Below are 20,101 nucleotides of genomic sequence, written 5' to 3' on the forward strand. Positions count from 1 at the left end.
GCATAACTCTCACAGCCTGTGGAATCAGAGTTAATTAACCACATACATAAGTGTGGCACTTCAGAAACTTGTAAGTGCACCTGTGACGTAATGTGAGCAAAGACGGCGATGGACGTTTGTTACTCAGAAAGTTCACTGATGAGTCAACTCTCTTGTGGGTCAACTCCCTTGCCCTGTTTTGCTCTTCTGGTGACACGGTAATAGCGATCCTTAAAAAGCTTAAGTCCACATTCAGCGCATGCGCCGTGAACGCACCCTTGTGGGCTCAGAGTTCTTACGTCTTTTTGCATTTTCGTGTAACCAAAGTGTAAGGGAAGTGACCTCATCGATCAGGAGGGATGCTTGAGATTAAACTTCCCACCTAGGAGGATCTGCTGGCTAGGATAATGAGAGTCGGGCTAATTCCCCAAAAGCCCAGATGCTGAAAATTTTGGCCAGAAATAAGTTCACCAGTTCTTATGTTATCACTACCATCGATGCAGTTCCGTTTTCCTTCAGGCTGGTGCTTCGGCAACGCCCCTAGGTGGTGGGGATGGTGAGTTTAAAGATGTGACCGATGATGGCAACAGCCCCACGTTGGTCCCTGCTCCCCTGCGCCCACGTTCTTTGCTGGTATTTGCCAGCACTGCCGCTGTTCCGGGCGGATCACGGAAAGGGCTGGAGTAATTGAGAGACTGCCGAAAGAAAAGCGCGACATCGTCCCGTTCCGGGAAAGAGAGAGAGAAGAAAAAGACCTGATGCGTCATGTTGACTTTTTGACGGTTTGTATTAACACGTTACCGCAGGAACCTGAAAGGCAATCCAGTCGTGCTGCAGCGCGACACGGGCGTCCCTACGGCTCACGGGGCCGTGCGGAATCGCACAAGAGCAACCACAGCGCTCGTGGGGAAGATGGCTCCAGGAGCACAACACGCAGAAACTCCGTCAGCGACACATACAGAAAAGACAGAAACCCAGTCGGAACAGTAGCCCGGCTTACACGTGTTAAATGGTTAAGAAATCTGTACTCGCCACTGAGCGTGTGACCTGGTAGACGTTGGAGGCACGTGCCGCGTGTGTTTTGTGCGCTCCCGCCGCGTTTCTCCCAGCTGAAATTGTGCATAAACAGACGCGCCGTTTGCATTGTGCTCAAGTTCTTCCCTAATGCACGAGTCACGTTGGAACAAATTTGTGTTTTCAAAACAAGCGCTGTGACCGAACCGACTGTGTTGTATTTGGTGTCTAAGAGCTGACGCACCCCAGATGACAGAAAGAGCAGACTGGTGTCGGCCTCTCAGTTTTATGATCCCACTGCCCGATGGTAGGCTGTTTGTTTTTTTTTGTTTTTTGGTTTTTTTTTTTGACCCAAGTCGCCTTTCCAAAATGAGCAGGTGGCCAACGGGGAATTGGAAAATTTCAGGCGGCAACAACCGGGGACACACGGCTCAGCTTGCGAACTTGTAGACAGACAGGGGGCTTGGAGGTGAGCTCTGTCTGGGAGGGGCCGCCTGCACTTGGTCTTGTCCAAAGCGGGCATCTATTTGTGACAGCTGAACCGGAAAGGAGTTAAGTCCTGAGTCGGGCATCACGTTTCCTACGTGGCAAACGTGCAAGGCACACACTGGTGTGGATGCAACGCACACAGGCAGTGTCGAGTGAAGAAAGGGGCAGTAGTATATCTGAAGTGTGATTCTATTTCTGCAAAGTCCGCAAACGGGCACAACGGAGCCGCACCCTGTTTAGTGACACACACGTACGCGGATGGTATAAAGGAAGGCAAGGAAACGATCGATTGGGCTCGGGAAGGAGGAAGGTTCCACCGAGGAAACAAACACGGGGCTTTCGTGGGTACCCACTCTTCTATCTGAAATGCGGGTACGTGGGTGCTTGTTTTATTAATATGCTTTTGAGTCATATGTAACATGTAACAGATTGGTTTCTCAATTTATGAAAGAGCTCACAATGATCTTTGAAAGTACCACGAAGCCAAGGGCGGCTGTCTAATGAAGTTTCGGTCACCATGACTCAGTAGTAGCAAAATTTTCACTGTTCTCACACTAGAGCTTGAAATTCCTAACCTCGGGGTGCAGTACCTACTCCAGCTCTTGGAGGAAAGGGGCAGAGGAGAAAGGAAATGTAAATGGTTCATGCTGGAAAAGAACCTCCTAGTCAAGACCCAAGTGACTACATAAACTGACTTCACTCACAGTGAGATACGAGGCCGCGCGCCCTCATTTTAGCAAAGAGACTAACTGCTCAGAATGGACATTCCTTTGGAAACCTTTTTTGCAACGCAAATGTACAGAACATTTATTTTGTCTAACACGTGCTCTTGTATAAGGCACATTGAAAAGTGCACACTAGTTCTTGGGGTTCCGGTGTCCCTCCTCTGCCTGCTTTGTCCGTAGGACCACCGTTGACTCCGGAAGAAATCATGTCCTTTTAAAAGTTGCTTTGAATTGATGTTTCAGCCCATTGCAAAGCGCGAACGCGCACACCAACGTTCATTTACCAGAAAGGTTTTACAGTCAACACCGGCAAGTCCCAGAACCACTGCAATACATCTCGTTAAAGCCCCACTGGATTCGGTCTCTATTAATTCATATTAAGCAAGTGATTACCTTTTGGCATTTACTGGGAATGAATTTGCTTTCTTTAGTTCCTAATTTGATCGTGACAATTTTATAAAATCATTTTAGAGAATTACAAAATACCTATTACATTGTTCAATTCACCGCATGTCACGGCTGGCGGAGGCTCAGGTAATTTAGATGCTTGTAATTTTCTAAATGGTGTTACACTCTTAAACTGTACCCTAGGGTCCAAATCGACATTAACTAACTGACAAAAAATTATAGATAATTTTATTCGAGGCAACACAAAAGGGCAGGACTGCGGCAGGCATAATAAAACATCCCTTAAATAAAGGGATCTGAGATCCCCTGGGCGTGGGCTCACACAGGCCGACCACCACTAGTTAAAGACCACCTTAACCACCGCTAGTCTGTCTGCCATTAGTGAAAGGCTAGTTCAAGAAACGCTGTCTGATGGTATCGCCAGAACACCCCACTTGTACTTTTTCGGGTGCGTGCTTGCACGCTCGCTCGCTTGGTCTGTCTGCGTGAATTAAGTGTTCCATTCGTCCACTTTTAAAATTTTGAGGATTAGCTCACTTCGCACCCCCCCCCCATCGCCAAAGGTGACGTGGTGCCAGAGAATGGGGACCATCCCTTGAATACGGAGAAATGGGCTGCATTTTTGAATCACCCGGGGAGGCTGTAAAAATCCCCAGGCCCAGAATACACCGCATCAAACTGCATCAAACTTGACCAACTGCATCAAATCTCCAGGGGGAGAGCCGGTCCTCACTGGTTTCGAGCGCCAAGCTCAAGAAGGACTGTAATAGCTATTTGAGAAATTAATTTCTTGGCATAGCAATGTCCACCGGGAGGCACTTGGAAGATATGCCAATATCCTGACACTGACAAGAGATAACATTGTCCCGTTACGTATTTATGCGATGGGAAAAACAGAAATTGACCATGGATGTCATTGGCTGACTCACTTATTGCAGACTTGTGAATTGCCAACTCAGACAGTAAACATTCACTCCATTTCAGCCAGTTGTAGGAGAAGTTGAAGGTAAAAGATGACTTACCCATTGGTGATGCTTCTGGATCCAAAGAATAGGGATCTGGGATAAGGAGGACTCCAATATATGAAATTAATCACTGAGATTGGCACCCAGTTGAATTCTAAAAGCGTAAGGCAAACCGCACCTTTAGCAGGAAAGCCATTATTTGGCTTTTATTTGGCCTTTTAAAATGCGGTAGATCTGAAAAAGGAGCAAGATGATTCTACCTGTAGTCCCAGAGTCCTTTTCAGTATGAGGGGGCAGGATTCTATGGAAGGCAAGGAGTCACTCTGAATGTAGTCACCATTACGTCCCCTGGAGACGCGTTATTAGAATGTTGAGCATCATCTTTTTCTGACATCGTATTAAGAATATTTTCAAACATTCAGAAAAGTTGAAATAATTGGGCAGTAAACCCCCATGCCCCTGGCCTGCTGCAGGGGTTAGCAGACTTTTCCAGTAAAAGGGCAGGGAATCCATATTTTAGGCTTTGTGAACCGAGAGGGAAAATCTAGCAACTGTTGTCAGTAAAAGGTTAGTAGTCTGGTTTACACATTCCATTTAAAAATGTTAAAGCACTCTGAGTTCGTGGGTCATACAGAAATAGGCAGTGCGCTGGATGTAGCCAATGGGCCGCAGTTTGCAGACCCCAACCTATGGTTCAGTTGCCATTTTGTTCTATTTGCTTTGTCACACAGTTAGCCAGCTTTCTGTCTCTTTATCTTGGATGTCCCTCAATAATAAAAGATTAAGAGTTAAAATCAATAGCTACACGTCTGTCTTCAACACAACGGAGGATAACGTGAACAGGGTCAAAATGCCGTAAAGAAAACGAGACCCTGATAATCGCTCCTTCAGTTCTCATTATGGTCTCTCATTACTTTAGAAAGTCTCCAGATTTGTTATGCGTTGAATGGTTTCAAGTTATCGTTAGTAAAAAAAAATTATATACTATTACAAATTCTGTTAATATGAAATCCTAGCCAAATCCAGAACGAAAGTAGCGTGTCCTTGGTATGATCACGTGAATCTAGTGGGGGGCAGGGGGGACTTGTCACTTTCCTCGCTGTGGCATTGAAGCGGCTCATTCCACCTCGTTCTCTGTGCTCTGTTTCAGATAAAGACCATTTTGAGCGGCTTCATCATCAGGGGCTACTTGGGGAAGTGGACCCTGCTGATCAAGACTGTCACCCTGGTCCTAGTGGTGTCCTCGGGCCTGAGCCTCGGGAAAGAAGGGCCGCTGGTGCACGTGGCCTGTTGCTGTGGCAACTTCTTCAGCAGCCTTTTCTCCAAGTACAGCAAGAACGAGGGCAAGAGGCGCGAGGTGAGCAGGCTCCCCCCGACCCCCGTCCACGGTGACAGCCTCTTCTGGAGGTCCTGGCCCCGTGTCCCCTGCGCACGCGTGTTTGCACGACAGGTCTCGGGACCTACGTGGCGCTCTTTGCCTTACAGGTGCTCTCGGCTGCCGCCGCTGCTGGAGTTTCCGTTGCCTTTGGGGCTCCAATAGGAGGTGTGCTTTTCAGCCTCGAGGAGGTGAGACGGGGCGGGATCTGTGGCCTGAGAGGTCAGGGGTGCGGAGGGCCGGCACGGCAGTCGGCTCTCAGGGCTGTGTTCCAAGGGGTATTGACCGCAGCTCATCAAGAAGTCCTAGTTCTTGCCGTTAAATACCTGTTTTCAAGTATTAATTTCAGAAATTGCCGGCGTAATTTTTTTTTTTTGTTTGAAGTTGGCAGTCTTTCTCATAACCAACCTAGTGGGGCATTTCTGGTTGTGGCAAGCTGAATGGATCAATTCCAGGAGTCAGCAAATGTTCTGTGCAAAGGGCCAGAGAGCGACTATTCTAGGCTTTGGGGGGTCTTACAGTCCCGGTTGGAACCTGTCAGCTTTGTCATTGTAGCAGGGAAGCGGCCACAGACAGCACTCATGTGAATGGGCATGGCCGCCTTCCAGTAAAACTTGCCTTATGGATGCCGGAGTGTGGATTTTATATGATTTTCACGTGTCACAAAATATTGTTTTTCCTTTTGAATATTTCAAATATCACAAGATGGTTCTCCCCCCTCCCCACCCCCCCCACCCCCGCAAGCATTTAAAAATGTAAAAACCATTCTTAACTCCTGTGTCCTACAAGTACGTTTGCTGGGGCAGGGTTTTCCAACCGTCGACCTGTTCTGTTGTCTGTAGAGTCAAATCCGGGGCTTTATGTGCCTTTAGGAGGGTCTTGGTGACATAAACAGAAGTATAATGAAATATTTCCATTTCTCGTAAAAAATAGCTCAAACACATCGTGACCAGCATCGATTCCACTTTAGACACACAGTCCTTTAAATACCTCCGTTCGTGCATCTCGGTCCTAATTGAACCTAGCTTGAGGAAGCAAGTACTGCCCATCTTCGGTCTGGGTGTGACCGTGACACTAAGCGCCAGCGGGTGGCTGCGGGTCGGAGGCTGGGGCTTTGCGCAGCCCTTTCTTCAGCCGGTCTCTAACTTTCTGCTTGTCCGTCCCAGGTCAGTTACTACTTTCCCCTGAAGACCTTGTGGAGGTCCTTTTTCGCGGCCCTGGTGGCGGCCTTCACGCTGCGATCCATCAATCCCTTTGGGAACAGCCGCCTTGTTCTCTTTTACGTGGAGTATCACACGCCCTGGTACATGGCCGAGCTCTTCCCCTTCATCCTGCTCGGGGTCTTTGGGGGCTTGTGGGGAACGCTCTTCATCCGCGGCAACATCGCCTGGTGCAGGAGGCGCAAGACCACCAAGCTGGGGAAGTACCCGGTGCTGGAGGTCATCGTGGTGACCGCCGTCACCGCCATCATCGCCTACCCGAACCCGTACACGCGCCGGAGCACGAGCGAGCTCATTTCCGAGCTGTTCAATGACTGCGGGGCCCTCGAGTCCTCCCAGCTGTGTGACTACATCAACGACCCGAACATGACGCGGCCCGTGGACGACATCCCGGACCGGCCGGCCGGGGTGGGGGTTTACACAGCCATGTGGCAGCTGGCCCTGGCACTGGTCTTCAAAATCGTCATTACCATCTTTACCTTCGGCATGAAGGTGAGTGAACGGGGGAAGGAAGGTGTGGGGGCATCTCCCGTCCTTCTGGGGATAGCGCCCTGCTCGCCAAAATGAACTCAGGATGGGGGCGCCTGGGGGGCTCAGTCGGTTAAGGGTCCAACTCTGGACTGTGGCTCAGGTCACGATCTCACCGTTCCTGAGTTCGAGCTCCACACTGACGGCTCAGAGCCTGCTTGGGATCCTCCCTCTCTCTCTCTCTCTCTCTCTGCCCCTCCCCCACTTGTGCGTGCCCTCTCGTACTCTCTCTCTCAAAGTACATAAGTAAACTTCAGAAAAATACCAAAAAAATAAAATCGTGATGGGAAGGGAAAGGGGAACCGACCTTTATTGACCGATCTCTCGTGCCGGGCACTTGACGTTCTTTTAATCCATAAGAAGCAATGCTTTTGATAAACCAGCCTGTGAAACAGAGATTTTAATCCCTTTACAAGTGAAGGAGCTAAGGCTCAGAGTATGTCGTTCATACGGAGATGTGGACAGCTCGAGGAATTTTCATAAAACGCACGCTTGTGTCATGAGCACCCAGGACCAGAAGCCAAACGTTTCGAACCCTGCAGAGCCCCTGTAGTGTTCATTACTGTTGCTTTCTGTGTGGGACTTTTAGGATTTGTTTCTTTTTACAAAGTCTAAGAAACTGGGTACTTGAGTGTGTAATGGTCAAATGTGAACCTGAATTTTTGCCTTAAGAACAAGGATGGGTGGACTTTATTAAACGGCCAACTGTCTCTGACGCGTCTCCTAGCAAATGGATTATTTGCGCGTCTGAGAAAGACGTTTGCGGCCTCTTCCGGTGCCTGCTGGGAGAAGTCTCCTTGGCAGTTACGGCGAGTTAAATGCCTAGGATCGGGGGCGGCTCAGAAAGGAAGTTTCTTCAGGAACATCCCAAACTCTAGAAATCGTACTCGAGGATCCAGACATACCTGGTGTGTGGGAGGGAGCATCAAGGCGACTCCCGGTCGGGATTGCCAAGCACGTGACGTCTCCGCGAACACGGAGAGTCAGGCGTGTTCTGTTGCGCGCGTCCGATCACGCGATAAAACGCATTTCCACACGGCAAAACGTGAAGCACGCTACCACCGACATCTCCCAGTTTACTGCCAGTTTGCGTAGTCTGTTTCTTTGCTGCCTTTCACCTGGCTCGGCCCGTGAAAAGCTTCGCAAGGCGCAGGGCAGCTGCTCCGAGCTGCTTTGTGTGACCTGTGAATGGCCGCGCGCCCTTCTTTTCCATTCTCACGCTGGGGCTTGACATTTCATTTCAAAAGCTAATCTGAATGGCGCGCAAGGAGAGAGAGAAAGCGGGGAGTATCTCAAGTGGCCGATGCTCACTTTGAATGTCATTTGCAGCGGGGCTTGTCATTCTTTAATGCGCAGCGGGGGAACCAGGCCCGCTTCCCGGGGAGAGGAGACGCAAGTGTAAAAGTGCGTCCTGTCCAAGTCGCAGTAGCTGGGCCTGACTCAGCGGGTGAAATCACTCGTCCCGCCTTTTGCCAGCTGACCCCTGTTGGGAAGCGTTGCACCTCCTCTGAAGACTGAGGCAAAATGCAAGCTTGTTGAGGGGGGGAGCGCTCACTGGGAGCGGGGTGTGGACACGCGGACTCCTCCACTCATGCTTCTTTTCCCTGTGTTCCCCCCTCCCCCGGAGATCCCGTCGGGTCTCTTCATCCCCAGCATGGCTGTGGGCGCCATGGCGGGCAGGATGGTGGGAATCGGCGTGGAGCAGCTGGCTTACCATCACCACGACTGGATCGTCTTCAGGAACTGGTGCAGGCCCGGAGCGGACTGCGTCACCCCCGGACTTTACGCGATGGTGGGAGCCGCCGCCTGCCTAGGTACAGCCCCCGGGGGGATGGTGCGGGCCGCACGGAGCGCACGGGCTGCTGTGGCTCCGGGCACCGGCGAGAAGGAAGGCGGGGACTCGGGTGCTGGCATTCTCAGGATAGGCAAGCTCGCGTTGCCGTCACAAGGAAAGCCCTAAATCTCCGTGGCTTAGCGCACCAAGGCGTGTATCTCACTCGGGATGTGCAGTCGACTCTTGTATACTGTGCACGAGTATCCTTTCCTTTCCGCGGTCTATTTAGTGCCATGTTTTGGCGTTTTTATGCTTTCGGTTAATGATTTTGCTGTTTTAAATGGCCTCCAGCCACAGTGCTGTCTGGTGACCCGAAGCACAGGAAGGCTGGGACGTGGCTTGCAGAGAAAATAGGGGTGTGGAGAACTCCCTTCGGGCACGAGTTACGGTGCTCTTGGCTGTGAGTTCAATGTTAACGAGTCATCTACACGTCCTAGATAAGGTGTCTTTAAACAGAAATGCACATAAAATAAGGTTCGGTGTTGATTGGTTCACAAAAATGTTGTGACCAGAAACTCGCAGAAACCTAACCTTACGTTTCCCATAGGGCAGTGATTGAGTGTTTGCTCATACAGTGTTCGTGGCAACTTTATAGATCATAGCCACCACGAACAGTGAGAATCAACTCTGTGTGTGTGTGTGTGTGTGAGTGTGTGTGTGTGTGTGAGTGTGTGTGTGATGTGACTTATTAGAGGGCTTTTCTCCACTCCATCATGCAGGGCCCAGGGTGATGGAGTCTCCATCTTGCAGCTGTACCATCTAGAAGAGTGGTTTTCGCCTGGGGCCACCTGTGTCTCTCAAGAGCCCTGGGCAACGGAGTCCTTTCCGGTTGTCACACCTACGGGGGCGGTGCTACTAGCATCTAGTGGGCGGTGGCCAGGGGTGCTGCTAAACATTCCAGGGTACACAGTGCAGCCCCCACATCAAAGAAAGATCCAGCCCCAAGTGTTCCTAGTGCTGAGCTCGAGAAAGCCCAGTGTAAGCTCATTGGGTGATTAGTAGGAGTTGGTATGGAGTCTCCTTTTAAATACCGAGGGACACAGAGTTGGGTCCCTCTCCTGTCTGCAGCTCCTGCGAATCTCTACAATTTTCTAGCTCGTGGGGTTGTGGAAGAGAGCCACATTGGCTGTGTCAGAAACCTGCATAGCCCACATAAGATCCCCTTCCCAAAGAGCCAGGCACGTGGTCTTGGGTAGACAGACAACCCTGTTGTCCCTCACCGAAGAAAAGCCCTCCCTGCCCCCCCCCCCCCCCCCGTCAGAAGTGACTTACGGCTCCCTGAGGTAAGGCCGCATTTGACAGCCTGGCCTCCGTTGCAGAGGCCCGCCATGGGCAACCTGGACGACCGTCTCTTCAGAACAGGTGTCAGGAGCATTTATAGCCAGCTTGTCCATTTCCATAGTTCATGCCCTCGTGAGGGCCCGGAGATGGGCTTGCAGAACTGTACTCCTCTCTTCGGTTGCAGGCGGGGTTACCAGGATGACGGTGTCGTTGGTGGTCATCATGTTTGAATTAACGGGTGGCCTAGAGTACATTGTGCCCTTGATGGCGGCAGCCGTGACCAGCAAGTGGGTGGCCGATGCCTTTGGGAAAGAAGGCATCTACGAGGCTCATATCCACTTAAACGGGTACCCGTTTCTGGACGTGAAGGATGAGTTCACCCATCGCACGCTGGCCACTGACGTCATGCGGCCACGGCGCGGAGAGCCGCCTCTGTCCGTGCTCACCCAGGACAGCATGACCGTGGAGGACGTGGAGACGCTCATCAAGGAGACCGACTACAACGGCTTCCCGGTGGTGGTCTCCAGGGACTCCGAGCGCCTCATCGGATTTGCCCAGAGGAGGGAGCTGATTCTTGCAATAAGTGAGTAAAGAGAGGGGAGCTCGTGATGTACTCAGAGGGGAACGGTGGTCTCTGTAGCCCCTGAATTCTCAAAGGAGGTAGAGTGCAGAGGCCGGAGGGCTCGAAGCCAGGGGCTCTGCGCATTTCGCATTCACATCCCCTGGGCATCTGGTGGAAATGCAGATTCCGATTCAGTAGATTTGGGGTGGGGCCCAAGACCCTGCGTATATATTTTTTTAATTTGAGAGAGAGAGAGCGTGCGATCGGGGGAGAGGGGCAGAGGGAGAGAGAGAGAGCGACGATCCCAGGCAGGCCCCACGCTCAGCACAGAGCCCGACGTGGGTGTGACCTGAGCCGAAATCGAGGGGCGGATGCCCGAGCGACTGAGCCACCCAGGCCCCCCCCCCCCCTTTTCTCCCAAGCTCCTGGTTAATGCTGACGCTGCTGGTCCTCAGGTCCCACTGGCAGGGACGACGCCTAGGGAGAGACGTGCTTGGCTGGAAAATGAGCGCCACGTTTGCACGCAGCCGAGGGGCCCACTGCTGCTAGGTGGCCGGCTGCGGCTGCCGCCTCTTTTAGGGAGTTGTCAGGTAGAGCCGGGCGAGGACTGAGGTGTGAGAGCCCGGCCCGGCCCCAGGCAAGCTGGTCTGGGACACAGGCTTTCAGGCGGGCTTACCGACTTCCTTGGTGAGTTCTTTGTCTCAGACGCCCCCCCCCGCCCCCCCGCCCCCCCGCCGGGCACCACACAAGCCCTTCACTTTGCTTGGTGGCATTATGTCCCATTCCACTAGTTCAAGAGCCTCGTGGGTCAGTTCCCCGTGGTGCTCTTCCTCCCTGTGCGCTAAGTGAACTCTGCTGGGCTGAGGGGCAGGCTGTGGAGTTGGGAGAGGAGTGAGTGGATGACGCCCGGGGGCGGGGCGGGGGGGCGGGGGGGGCGGTGCCAGAGACCCATAGGTCCGAGAAGCAAGCCTGCGGGCACGTCAGCCTGGGGGTGCCTGCACGGAAAGGGGGGCGGGAGGTAGAAGGATTCCCAAGAGAAAGGTCTGGGTGTGAGGCGCGTGGAGACCTAAGAAGGAGGACAGTGAGCTTGGAGGCCCCCTCGGGGTGGGGTCCCACCCGTGGCATGTGGCCAGTACAAGTGCCGTCTGGCTCAGCACGCCTGCTCCCATGATCTGCTCCTGGTTCCGGCAGCCCACGGTGGGCCCGAGGCACGGCCCCTGTGGACACTTGATGACTTTACCACGTACCCTGTCTTCCAGCGTACCTCAGTTCGCCAGGGGGACTGGCGCGGTCGGGTTGCAGAACGCCCACTGGGAACACACCTCCGCCAGATGACCCTTTGCTTTTCCCTGCCCTTGGTTAACTATCTCTGCGGCTCCTTTTGAGTTTCTAAAATCTCTTTGTGATGTTAAATAGCTTTTAAAATATCTTTAGGAGCGCCTGGGTGGCCCTGTGGGTTAAGTCAGACTTCAGCTCAGGTTGCGATCTCAGGGTTCGGGGTCGTGAGTTCGAGTTCCCCATTGGAGTCTGCACTGAGGGCACAGAGCCTGCTTCGGATTCTCTCTCTGCCTCTCCTCCACGTGCACGCGTGTCTTCTCTCTCTCTCAAAAATAAATAAACGTTAACAAAATAGCTTTAAGGTATCTTCGCCAAAGGCTTTATAAAAATAAGTTTCGATAAGCCGTGTCCTTTAATTTGTGCTTACGTGCTCAGTGATGCTTCTCTTTATTATAGGTCCTGTCGCTTAACAGGTAGGTGCCTTTGGGCGTAAATATTGCCTTATAGATAACGGGATCTGTTTTAAGCTGTATAAGTAAGGTAGGGTTTGTTTTAAAATAATGTAATCAGCAGCCTTTAAAAATCCATTCAGTCCCTCAAATCTTTTAAACAAAGGTTGAAATTTAAAAACTAAAGTAATAAATGTCACCGGCTCCATTACCTATTGTGTAGCTCCAGGCACACCTGCTAAGAGACAGCTTACTAATTTCGCTGAAAGCCATTACCGTAATCAAGTGGGAAGCGGTAATTGTCATCAACCGGTTAGAGAAGACATTTAAGCTTGCCGACGGAGCGCTCTCTTAGAAGCTATGTTTGGAATGTCTGAAGAGGCAACACGCCGGGTAAATAATACCTGTATGCTTTCAATCAGACCGATAATAGTATAGAAGCTGCTGTTTACATGGTTTGTGGAAAGGCGAGGAGTGTTTCGCTCTGAGCAATCAGAAAAACTGTTTTCCCGATCTGTGGAAACAGAGGAGTCCCTGTACTCGGGTGGAGAAATATGTGACCGGTATTTGCAGAATTATGTGACCTTTCATGAAGATAGAAGTAGGACTTTAGCATTTCGCTAGTGACTGTCTCATGCCGGTTTCATTTGCAGGGGAATTAGCAGAGATTCTAGACAGGTAGATCCCAGACAGCCTGTGTAAGAACGCTAACTGAGGCAAATGAGGATTTTTCTTACGTATCCTGTTAAAATCATAGCAGCTGCTCACACGAAGCTGAAAACGTTTTGTTATTTTCAAACATCTCTGGAATGCCGAACCATAGCCGTCGTCCTTGTTAAAAGAGCGATTCGTTAGCCCCGCGTCGGACACGTGGCCCACTTCCCCCACCACATACTGACACATGGGGCCGTGTGTGACCCTCGTTCAAATTCCCAGTAAATGGGACTTTGCCTTTCAGTGCCATTTGCAAATATGAGGCTCTTTCTGTGCTCAGCAGGGCTCAGACTCTTCTAGTCTCGAATTCTGCAATTAGGTGAGGACGGGTTCAGAGAGGACTCAGCGGGAAGCCGCAAAGATGATTAAAGGGATGGAAAGTTGGAGTCACAGGCAAGAGTTAAGGGAACGCTCCTTTTTTTCATCTGGTGGATGATTTAATGATGATTCTCTAGCATGTGGAAGATGCTTACTTACAGAAAGGGATCTACGGCCAGAACCGAACCAAGTGTCAGATCTGTTGGAAGGGCTATTTAGGGATAAAGCGGTTTCTTCCTGGGAGGGCCGTTGATGATTGGAATAGGCCACGGAGAGCGGCGGTATCATCTGCTTTCTGCTGGGCTTAACACACATGTACAGAGGGACTTCTCCATGCCGCGGCAAACTGTAACTTATCATAACATCCTCTGCTTTTTCTTCGAGATAGTTTTTTTGTAATCCCATCTTTGTACTGGCCACCACTCCGGTTGCTTTCAGTTTTCCATTTTAACCTTTCGAGTTAATTACATCTGTCATATGGGAGCATTTTTGATGAACGGGATGGTCGAGTATTATCTCTCTAAAAACATGTTACTCTAAAGTAGAGCTTCTCAACCTTAACACCATTGACATCTGGAGCCGGATCATTCTTTTGTGTGAGGGCTTGTCCTGGGCACCGAGTGACGTTTAGCAGCCCCCTTGGTCTCCCATCACTGGGTGCTGGTGGCAACACCATCCCCCGGTTACGAGGACCAAAAATGTCTCCAGATATTTCCAAACGTCCCCTAAGGGTGGGGGCAGCATTGCTCCCCGTTGAGAACCGTTGCTGTGGAGCCATGATAATAGCCTACTGAATATATGATTATTTCCAGTCTTGAAATTTCTCGGTCTGTCATAGTTTGTGAAATTTACCAGCACCCTATTTTTTATTTTTTATTTTTTTAAAATGTACATCCAAGTTAGTTAGCATATAGTGCAGTAATGAGTTCAGGAGCAGAATCCGGTGGTTCATCCCCAACGTATAACACCCAGTGCTGATCCCAACAAGCTTTCTCCTCAGTGCCCCTCATCCATTTAGTCCATCCTCCCACCCACAACCCCTCCAGCAACCCTCAGTGTGTTCTCTATATTTAAACATCTCTCATGGGGGCGCTGGGGTGGCTCAGTCAGTTAAGCGTCCTACTTAGGCTCAGGTCAGGATCTCACAGTTTGTGGGTTCGAGCCCCACGTCGCGCTCTGTGCCGACAGCTCGGAGCCTGGAGCCCGCTTCGGATTCTGTGTCTGCCTCTCTCTCTGCCCCTCCCCCACTTGTGCTCTGTGTGTCTCTCTCTCTTTCAAAAATAAACATTAAAAAAATAAAAAAAGTCTCTTATGTCTTGTCCCCCTCCCTGTTTTTATATTATTTTTGCTTCCCTTCCCTTACGTTCATCTGTTTGGTATCTTAAATTCCACATGATACTTTACCAGCACTCTTATCTGTACTTGGCATTGTCATGGTATTTTCTGCTAGAAAGTGGAATGTCAAGTTGAATAGCCTTAGCAAGTACTCACAAAATGTACCTCATTTTTCAGGAGCGGTGGCCACTGACACTAGTTCTGGTAGAATACATAACAAATCTTCTTTATTAAGAACAGTTTAAGTGATCTTTAAAACAACTAAAAATGGAGTTTATTACATTTTTATTTTTTTATTAAAATTTTTTTAATGTTTATTTGTTTTTGAGAGAGAGACAGAGCACGAGCAGGGGAGGGGCAGAGAGAGAGGGAGACACAGAATCGGAAGCAGGCTCCAGGCTCCCAGCTGTCAGCACAGAGCCCGACGCCGGGCTCGAACTCCCGAACCGTGAGATCATGACCCGAGCCTAAGTCAGATGCTCAACTGACTGAGCCGCCCAGATGCCTCTATTACATTTTTATTTTTAAAAGTAATACATACTCATAGAATATTGGGGAAATCAGAAGTAAAAGGGGAAAAAAAAGATACCCACTTTCTCAAGACCATGGAAAGCCATGGTTAATAATGTTTAGTGCATTTCCTTCTTGTCTTTTAGGTCTTTTACATGTGTAAACCTGGGGCTTTTTTTGTTTGGTTTTGCTTTGTTTTTTTTTTTCCGACACGAGTCTTCATGGCTCCCTGGGGTCTGGGAGTCTACACTCTTGGTAGCACGGGATCATCCCCTGGGCGGGAAGTTGGTTTAAGCTTTCCCACGGGGACTATTTCTCGTGCACGCGCCATGTACTGGAACAGCTCTGGGAGCCGGCAGGGCGGGGATGGCAGTAGCCAGGCTGTGCCCCCTGTGAGCGCACAACGTGAAGTTTGTTGTAGGCATCTTGGTGACCGGTGAAGATTTCTTTTCTGAGCTGGGAGTAGATGGCTCCCCCCAGCAGAACGATGCAAAAAGCTTTCTTGCTGGTTTCTTCTGTTACTGGCCAGAGCACCCCCGCCCCCAAAGTCTGAACATTGAGATAAGTCCCGATAACAGAATTCCAGAGTGGCCTGACAGACCCTTCCGGAGAGAGCGGCAGTCGCCACTCTTAGAGTGACAGGGAGCATAGCTCACGTCTCCGGCTCGGACGCTGGCCGACGCCTTTGATTCTCGTTCGTGGGCTTTCCTTCGCAGCACCTCCTACGTGGGATGGGCTGGGTTCTACATGGCGGTTCTACATGGGATGGGCTGGATTCTACATGGTTCTACATGGGACCCGCGTCCGCCAGACACTCAGGAGACCTACTCACTCATTCATTCGCTTAGTGATGCGTGCGTTTGGCGGATATCTGTTTCGTGCCTGCTGGATACCAGGCATCGTCCAGGCACTGGGAATGTACTGGTGAGCCAGAAATCACTGAACTAGCTGCTATTAGAATCAGGGCTTCTAACCCGATCGGGAGATTCAGAGGAAATCTACAGGGTGGGTATTCATTTCAACAAGTGGACTGGACAGCTCACGAAGTCATATTGGGTCTTACAAGGGGTTCAGCGAATCACGTGTTCAGTTCTCGACTGAGGTTTGTGGCTTGATCCAGTGCTGAGAAGGATCCATCCTCGACCCAGTCAACCTGACTGTTGGAGTAGGTGGCGTTCTTGTCATGTGGGCCTTTCAGAGACTTGGTCGGTCTGTGAAAGTGAGCCCGAGTCCGTGCTGACCGTTGTATCCTCACCTCAGTGCCTCCGGCCGGAACCATCTTGATGGAGGAGAGAAAGGTGCAGTGTGCGTGATGTGACATCATGTGCCGGCATTTGCCCAGGGGGCCCTCTGTTCCTCTTTTGAACAGAGACCCCTTTTCAAACTCAGCCTGACCCCGAATGCTGCCAGTTTTCCATTAGAGTACTATTGCAATAAATGGCCTGAGAGCAGGCAGTTAGAATTTTATTTTTCAAAGGACAATATAGGTGAATAGTAGTCTTTGAGAAGGCAAGAAATGTATTATCGAAACCAGGATCCATTTTAAGGCAGGCCTCACACTACATTTTTCCTAACCTTTTCCCATGAACCAAAAGAAAGATTAAAATTCCAACAGAAGGAAAATCGCCTTGGAGAAATATCTTGAGACCGATGGATTTATTTCATGTGTGACTTAAAATAGCCTGGGCTTCTAGTGCTGCAGAAAGCTGTGTTTCTAACGAGTTCCTGTTACCCTGCTTCTCTTCAGCTGGCTTTCGCGTGGCCTTGCCTACAGATAGAAAGAGGCTAATTGTTACCATCACAGTTTTACCATCTTTCTTTGAGGAATCCCCAACACGGTCCGTTTTTAAGAGAGGAGATCCGAGAGGTGGGGGGAAGGTGGCTTTTCTGGGGTTATTTCTTTGGTCCCAAGGGTCATATTTGGGATTGAGCTGCATTTCTGGGCTGGGAGCCTAGGACGGTCCTATGGTTTTTGTTCCTCTCAGGACTCGTAATGCCACTTGGGCCAGTTAAAAGTTAGTTTGTAAGAAAAAAACCCCAACTTATTAGGGTCGTCGGGCAGCTCAGCAAGGCTTCTTGTCACGTCCAACCTGGGCCCATGATGAGGTGAGGGACTGTTAGGAAAGCAAGGGTGGAGGGCCCTGGAGGCCGGGAGGAGGCAGCACGTTCTCCCCAAGAAGCCACCCTGCTCAAGCCCGCGTGTCGAGACTTTGGCAGTGCACGATCAGGTCACAGCGTGGGGACCCTCGTAGGGCGCTCGCTTCAGAGAGATGCCGATTTTACAGATGTTTGGCTGCAGCCCCTCCTTAGGAATGTGGCGTTCGCCCTCTGAACCCCTTCCCTGTGGGGGTCTAGGATGTGGATGGGGGGCAGACGTGTGTCGGTGCGGGTGCGGGGCCGACGGAGTTGCTAAGCACGGGCCCTCGTGTGGCTTATCGTTCCCGCTCGCCCATTGCAGAGAACGCCAGACAGAGGCAGGAGGGCATCGTGAGCAACTCCATCATGTACTTCACGGAGGAGCCGCCCGAGCTGCCGGCCAACAGCCCGCACCCGCTGAAGCTGCGGCGCGTCCTAAACCTCAGCCCGTTCACGGTCACGGACCATACCCCCATGGAGACGGTGGTGGACATCTTCCGGAAACTGGGGCTCCGGCAGTGCCTGGTGACGCGCAGCGGGTGAGTGGCCGGACAGGCGAGGACGGGCTGTGTGCTGGGGCCGCACTCTGAGAACAAGAGGAATGAGACACGGCCACGGCCGTGCAGGGCCTCGACGTTGCCCCGGGGCGGACGGGTACTTGGGACAGGGCGTCGGGAAGCTGCGGCAAGCGAGCGCGCCGAGCAGGACCTGACCGTGACCGTTACCGGGAGCTTTGGGAGCTTGGCGCGGGGCCCGGGAAGGTGCGAGAGGCTTTGGTGGGGGGGGGGGGGGGCGGGGGGGCCGTCTGGCCTGAGGCTGAAGGTCGGTCAGAAGGGGGAGGAGCGCATTCCTCGCAGCCCAGGCCCCCGTGCAGGGAGCTACGAAGCACGGCCTGATGAGAAAAACAGGGTTGTGTGTGCAACACGCCACGGTGGCGCGTGCGCACGCACACACGATGGGAACCTGATACAAAAAAAGTAGCACGGCTTTTGCACGTTAGATGGTCAGGAAAACACAAATACTACAACAACGGTAGCACTTTACCTTGAAGACGACTTGAAGTCGTTTTGTAGACGTAGGTGTCGTGAGGGCTGCAGCTTGCGAGCGCTGTACAGTCGGACCTCGCACGACACCGGGCTGGGGGCGCCAAATTCCCGCGCGGTCAGAGATCACGTAGAACTTTTGAATCCCCAGAGCCGTAGCTACCGAGAGCCTGCCGTTGACCCGAAGCCACACCGATAACGTAAACAGTCGATTAACACGTATTTTGTCTGTTCTATGTGTTATATACTGTGTTCTTACGGTAAGTAAGCCAGAGAAAGCGTCAGTAAGAAAATCCTAGGGAAGAGACCCAACGTTTATAGAACCGCACTGTACTTCTTGAAACAAATCCGCATATAAGTGGACCTCAGCAGCCCAAACCCGTGTTGTTCAAGGGTGGGCTGTATTCCTGTGCCCCTGGCTTCAGCTGGGTGCAGTTTTCTGCACGCACCTGGAACGTCTCCCGGATGAAATCACCCACATGCAAATGTGGAGTTCACATCGTGCTCAAATTGCTCAAATTGTTCCCTAATACAGCAGTCTGCTCAAAACAACCTCGCGTTTTCACAACAACGGTTACTGTAGAGCTGAGAGATTTGGCGGCCCCGTGGCATCGTCTCTGCCGCGGCGGCGGTGTACCTCTTTGTGTAACCGCAGACCGGGAAACTGGCATTTCGAAGATCAAAGGTTCATGATGGCGGGAGAGGTGCGGCGCCTCGAGGGCCATTCTTTGGGCTCCGCGGTGCTCCCCGAATCCCACGGCTTCAGCAGCTTCGGTGGGGGACGAGATTGGCTGAGTGAGGGTGGCCTGGAGCATAGGGTCGGCTGCCCGGCTTATTCCTCTGTAGACTGAGAAGAGCCGGGGCATGGGTCCTGGAGACTCCGGCCCCTAAGTGCACTCAGGGCCTTAACTCCCTAACGTAGTTTACGTTGCAGAGCCCATGCTCCAGTTTGACCCGACGGTTCTAGACCAGGGCGATTTTGCTCCCCCCTAAGATTTTGGGTGTCACAACTGGACAGGGGATGCTCCTGGCATTTAGTGGGTAGAGGCATGGGACGGCCCCCGTTGCAACAAAGAGTCACTGGCCCAAAATGTCACCAGCCGTGGAATTGAGTGACCGGGGACTGGATGCCTGGGAATAGCCACGTGAGTGCTCCTGGTTCCCTCGTTTCCTTCCTGCTGTCCCGGCCACAGCAGCGTCGGGCTGTACGAGGGGCCGTATGTGCGCACTGACCCCGAGAATTCCCAGCCCACGCGACGAGCGTCCTCAGCTCTGGCTGCAGCCAGGGCGGGTGTCTTGCACACAGGAGGGACGATCAGTAAGGAATAAATACGCGTTTGGGGCTAGAGATCACTTCCGCTGGTGTATTTGAAAGGAACTCGGTGGATCGCAGAATCCCCCTGGGGATTCAAGCTCCAGGTTAAACCGGGAGTGTTGGGTCCACTGCAGTGACTGATCCCTTAGGTCTGGGAGGGGCCTGCGAATATATATTTCCAGCAAGCTCCCCGGTGCTGCTGCCGGTCAGGACTCCACTTTGCAAAACCCTGAAGCCCATCTACATACTTGAATTTCTAGTGCTCGGCATAAATACCACTGTGATCACCCGCCGAGTCTCAAGTGCATAGCAGTTTCTCTTTTCCTTTAAAATAATAATCCAATGTCAGTTATCGTGGAATTTCCAGTTCTGGCAGGAAATTCTGCCCTTAACGCCCGCTCACACCTCACGCAGCCCCATGAGGTTTTCCTGTGAAGATCTGGGTGCCGAAATTGGCTCCGAATGTTCTGCGAGAAAACAAAATCGCACTCTCTCTCGCTCTACATATTTTAAACAAACACAGATGCTGATACGTTACTGCTGGCAAGGGATCCTTGTTTGCGGGCCTTTCATCTCCTCGGGCTTTCAGCCAGGACAGGCATGTCTTGAGCCAGCTCGCGTTT

At 51.5% G+C, this 20,101-nt stretch overlaps 1 protein-coding gene across 2 annotated transcripts in view; it reads left to right on the plus strand.

The window, feature by feature from the left end:
- Nucleotides 1-20,101, plus strand: part of CLCN4 (chloride voltage-gated channel 4) — a 63,669-nt gene that overhangs the window by 35,595 nt on the left and 7,973 nt on the right. For both annotated transcript variants that reach the window (XR_006213435.1, XM_042974508.1), the window contains exons 7-12: nt 4,731-4,937; nt 5,066-5,146; nt 6,122-6,667; nt 8,331-8,517; nt 10,003-10,401; nt 17,443-17,659. Coding sequence is in view for 1 of the 2 variants with exons in the window: in XM_042974508.1 (XP_042830442.1) it covers nt 4,731-4,937; nt 5,066-5,146; nt 6,122-6,667; nt 8,331-8,517; nt 10,003-10,401; nt 17,443-17,659 (1,637 nt within the window). In the remaining variant the exon portion in view is untranslated. The remainder of the gene's footprint in view (nt 1-4,730; nt 4,938-5,065; nt 5,147-6,121; nt 6,668-8,330; nt 8,518-10,002; nt 10,402-17,442; nt 17,660-20,101) is intronic.

The sequence above is a fragment of the Panthera tigris genome, chromosome X, assembly GCF_018350195.1.
Source record: "Panthera tigris isolate Pti1 chromosome X, P.tigris_Pti1_mat1.1, whole genome shotgun sequence".
Classification (NCBI taxonomy): Eukaryota; Metazoa; Chordata; class Mammalia; order Carnivora; family Felidae; genus Panthera; species Panthera tigris.